Genomic DNA, 4,226 nt, shown 5'->3' with positions numbered 1-4,226 from the left:
AAATACATTTGAAAAGAAAGCCCATAATCTTATTAGTGTGATGGTACCTTTTGCTTAAAAATTTTAATGTAATGATCCAGAGACAAAAGAAAAAGTACTTTCCATATCATCCATATATTTAACAAAGTGTAAAAATGTAAATAATTTTTAAAAGAATCTTCTTTAAATATATTTGCTTAAAATTATACATGAAAAGAAAGCCCATAATAGTATCAATGTGATGGTGCCTTTTGTTTAAAATTTGAATGTTTCGATAACGAGATATAAGAAAAAGTAACTTGCAATTTTTGCTTATATTTAACATATATGTTAAATTCTAAATAATTTTTTATTTGAGACGATTGCTTAAATTGTCCAGCAAAGTGCAACGATCATATATTCATTTAAAATTGTGAAAATGTAACTAATTTTAAAGGACATGAGACATATATTTTTATGTCGCGATATCATTCATTTGCTTTGATGCCCATGGAAGCCCCTTAACAATTATTGCTATTAGTAAAGCATCACTAACTTCTTCTGCATCCCTCAGTGCTGCTACGGCCGCCTCCGCTCGGAGCATGTAGTCAGTCACGCTTTCTGCTTCCCCTTAATACAGCGTGGTCAACTCTGTGTAAAGCGTGATGAGTTTTGGTTTACTGCTTGACCTGTAATGTTCCCTTAGGATCTTGATTGCTTTCTTCCGGTAATCCTTGGCATCTCTCATGACTAGAGAAAGTGATCGATCGTCCAGAACTTCGATTAATTCCAGATAAACGTCGGCTTTTTGCGTCATTGGGTTCGGCGCTTTCGACGGTATCTTTCAACTTTAAAATATGAAGATATCCCATAAACTTTGTCTCCCAAAGTTCATATTTCGTCTCCATCGAAATCCATTCGTGACCTGGGCCCATAACCTATTGAGGTCGCCAAATGTAAATAGATGGAGGATTGCTTAAGATTCTTTCAATGATGATCACACAAACCGTTTAATAAGAAGACATGTTATTAGGAAGAAATTTACAATACATCTAATTTGCTATATATACATAAAGTATGACCTTATGAAATCCGATGGTCATTGGACTGTATTAGTTTACACTTAAAAGAATGTACGGATAATGAAATATAAGAAAAAGTATTTTGCAGTTTTTTCTTATATTTCACACAAATGCTAAATTGTAAATAATTTTTAAGGAGTCTTTTTAAATCATATTTGCTTTAAATTTTTAATGAAAAGAAAGCCCATACTCATCAGTGTAATGATGCCTTTTGTTTCAAATTTAAATGTAATGATAAAGAGATATAAGAAGTCTGCTCCATTTCTTCCATATATTTAACAAAAATATGAAAATGATAATAATTTTTTAGAGTCTCATTACATCATATTTTTTAAAATTACATATGAAATGAAAGCAGTGGCGTGCGGTGACCGAATTTAATAGGCAAGCGCTGGTGAGGTTCGCGGCATGCCGCGAAGCTATCTAGGGTTCTGGGGCATGCTCCCCAGAAAATTTTGGATTTTGAAGGCTACTGGAGCGCATTTCCCGCGATTTCTGGGAGTACTTTGTCGAAAAAATGTATCTGTCATGACTGAAACAGTATTGAAAAAATCTAAAAAATTCAAAAACTATATATCACAATTACGGTTTAAAAGTATTACCTGTGGTATTGTGATATAAAGTCGTTTTAAGTAAATGGCTACGCGTGCATTTCTATTGTAGTGAAGAAGTAACAGAACGAAATAGTCCAAAATCCTACAACAGATTTACTTAAATGTAAATTCCATCCGTCTTTCCTTTGCGCAAAACTCCTTTATAACGTCCTCATAGAATCGTGGCTTCCCCTGCAAACTTACCAACATCTCCTTCTCGATTGAAATTGTAGCCAATGCAGAAAGTCGCTCTTGCCCTTGTGTACTGCGAAGATACGTTTTGATACGCTTGAGAGCCGAAAATGATCTTTCTGCAGAGGAGGACGTACTTGGCATAGTAAGAATGAGCTGACACAATCGGTACACCTCTGGAAAACAGGCTTTCAAGTCAAGTTCGATTATTTTTGATATCATATCAAAAACAGGTTTCGATTTGAGCTCGGCAGATGCGTATACAACGATTAGTTCACTTTTTAGTGCTTGAAGATTAAAGAATGCTCCATATGAATCTTGCAACGATTGCAGCTCTCGTTCGGGAAAATTCCGGCTGTACAATTCGTGCTTTGAATGTTCCAACAAAGAAACGAATGCTCTGCTGTTAAGACTTTCGAATCTAGAGTCAATCTGCACGACAATGGTATCGACTACACAGAAAAACATTTGACGGAAGGACGCCTTTACATCCTCTTCACTTTGCCCGCGTTTCAGTGCTACTTTGACGATACTTGACGTAAAATTCCAATAATCTACGAATTTTGTTCGTTGTTCTTGAATCTTATCTTTCGTCTCGCGAACTTTCGTGACACAGAAGACAATATCGAACTGCTTACTCTGAATGATATTATACAAAACATCCGTAAGACCAAATATTTCTGAAAATATTTTAAGGCAGAACACAAACTGGAAATCTGCAAGAACTTGTCAGTAGCCCCTCGCTTCGTTTAACGTCGTACCGTCAAACTCGTCATCATTTTCGATGATGTATTCGAAAACTTCGAGCAGCTTTGCTCTTGTCTCCAGTACAGCATGGATTAACCTGCTCTGATAGTGCCATCGAACAGCTGTTCCAGTGGGAATGCGTCTGCCGACAACTGTGTCCAACAGGTATGTTCTCTTGGACGAGGCGTGAAAAAAGGATGAAAGACCAGTGACGGTTTTAAAAAATATACGACACTCTTTAGTTGACGAGACAGCTTGAATAAGGACCAAATTTAATGCGTGTCCGCAACAGTGGATAAAAAGAGCATGTAGATAGTCTTCTCTTACTCGTGTTTGCAAACCGGACAGTTCTCCTGACATCACACTCGCACCGTCATACGTTTGGGCAATCAGTTTTTCGCCGCATCCGTACTCGTTCAGGGTTTTACCGACTTCTTGTTTCAGTCTAGCCGCAGTTCTATCCTCACTTACATCGGTAAATCCAAGAAAGCGCTCCACAGCTTTACCATCTGGGTTGACATAGCGAACTATAGTTGTTAGCTGCGATAAGGTCTTAACGTCGGAGGTTTCATCCAGGGAAATAGCGACAAATGGGCTCCTCATCACTTCATCTTTTATTGCTTTCAACATAACGTCCTTGACAGCAACAATCAAATCGTTCTGGATACGATTAGAAAGTCCAGAAAACACGGTTGCTGTATGAAGATGCTGTTCAAGCGTGGGGTCATATGCACTTAGCAGTTTTATCAATTCGACGTAATTGCCCCTGTTGGCAGACTCCTCCAGCTCCACCCGACCTCTGAAAGAAAGTTCCTGTTTGCCAAGAAAGCAAACAACATCAATGAAACGGCGAAGTACTTCTCTATTCTTGTGCACCATCAAGTTGTGAGCTGAGATGTGTTGACGGGCCTGTTCGTCTAGCTGCATGTCGATGCGTGTACGCCCAAAACTGGCATTCATTAGGCAACTGGACAAGTGTGTCTTCGTTTTCTCGTGTCTGTTGACGGCATTACACAGGTTGGCCAAATCATCGTACCCCTTCTTGCACCAGACTGTCTTGTCTGTTGAGTTGAACAAAAGACACGGCCAGCAAAATAACTTATTCAATTTTGAGGAGCCAGCCAGCCATTTGTACTTGTCGTAATTTGACGTCTGAAAACTTCGAATAAAGACTTTACCACTTCGCTTGGATGTTGTATGTAGTCCTTGCAACTCAGGAGTGGGACGGCCACCTTCGACGATCTCTCGTTTCTCGGAAAAGGTCTCAATCCAAATGAGCGGGATAACAGTGATTCCACAATGCATTCAGTCATGTTGTACAGGTGTCGTGAAAATACCGAATTGTAGAAGTAGAACATAAAAGGATGAAAATTCCTATGCTATATATTTTATAGGAACATCAATCTTATTTATACCTTACATCAGTTACATGATATCTTGTAGTGACGTACATAACGTGCGTACATTACTCATCTAGATTCATGTATTAGCAATAGAGGAAATAGCCAATCCTACACTTACTCAAACGCGCTACTTAAACTTACGCACTTAACTTTATAATTACGTAAAACTACTCAAATTTCAAGTACATTATCCGCTGTGTAATAACTGCACCTTGTTTATCAAAATATATAAAAGCCTGTAAATAAATTCT

At 38.1% G+C, this 4,226-nt stretch overlaps 1 protein-coding gene across 1 annotated transcript; it reads right to left on the bottom strand.

Annotated features, from left to right (window-relative positions):
- Positions 1 to 635: 635 nt before the first annotated feature.
- Positions 636 to 3,877, bottom strand: LOC124456334 (zinc finger MYM-type protein 1-like). The gene is made up of 3 exons (XM_047006806.1): positions 2,587 to 3,877; positions 1,838 to 2,505; positions 636 to 896 (listed from the first exon to the last, which is right to left on the bottom strand). Exons 1-3 carry the CDS (start codon positions 3,875 to 3,877, stop codon positions 636 to 638), a joined length of 2,220 nt encoding a protein of 739 aa, XP_046862762.1.
- Positions 3,878 to 4,226: the final 349 nt, after the last annotated feature.

The sequence above is a fragment of the Xenia sp. Carnegie-2017 genome, unplaced genomic scaffold, assembly GCF_021976095.1.
Source record: "Xenia sp. Carnegie-2017 unplaced genomic scaffold, XeniaSp_v1 HiC_scaffold_45, whole genome shotgun sequence".
Classification (NCBI taxonomy): domain Eukaryota; kingdom Metazoa; phylum Cnidaria; class Anthozoa; order Malacalcyonacea; family Xeniidae; genus Xenia; species Xenia sp. Carnegie-2017.
Note: the sequence above shows the minus strand (reverse complement) of the source record. Positions and strands in the feature narration are given on the sequence as shown.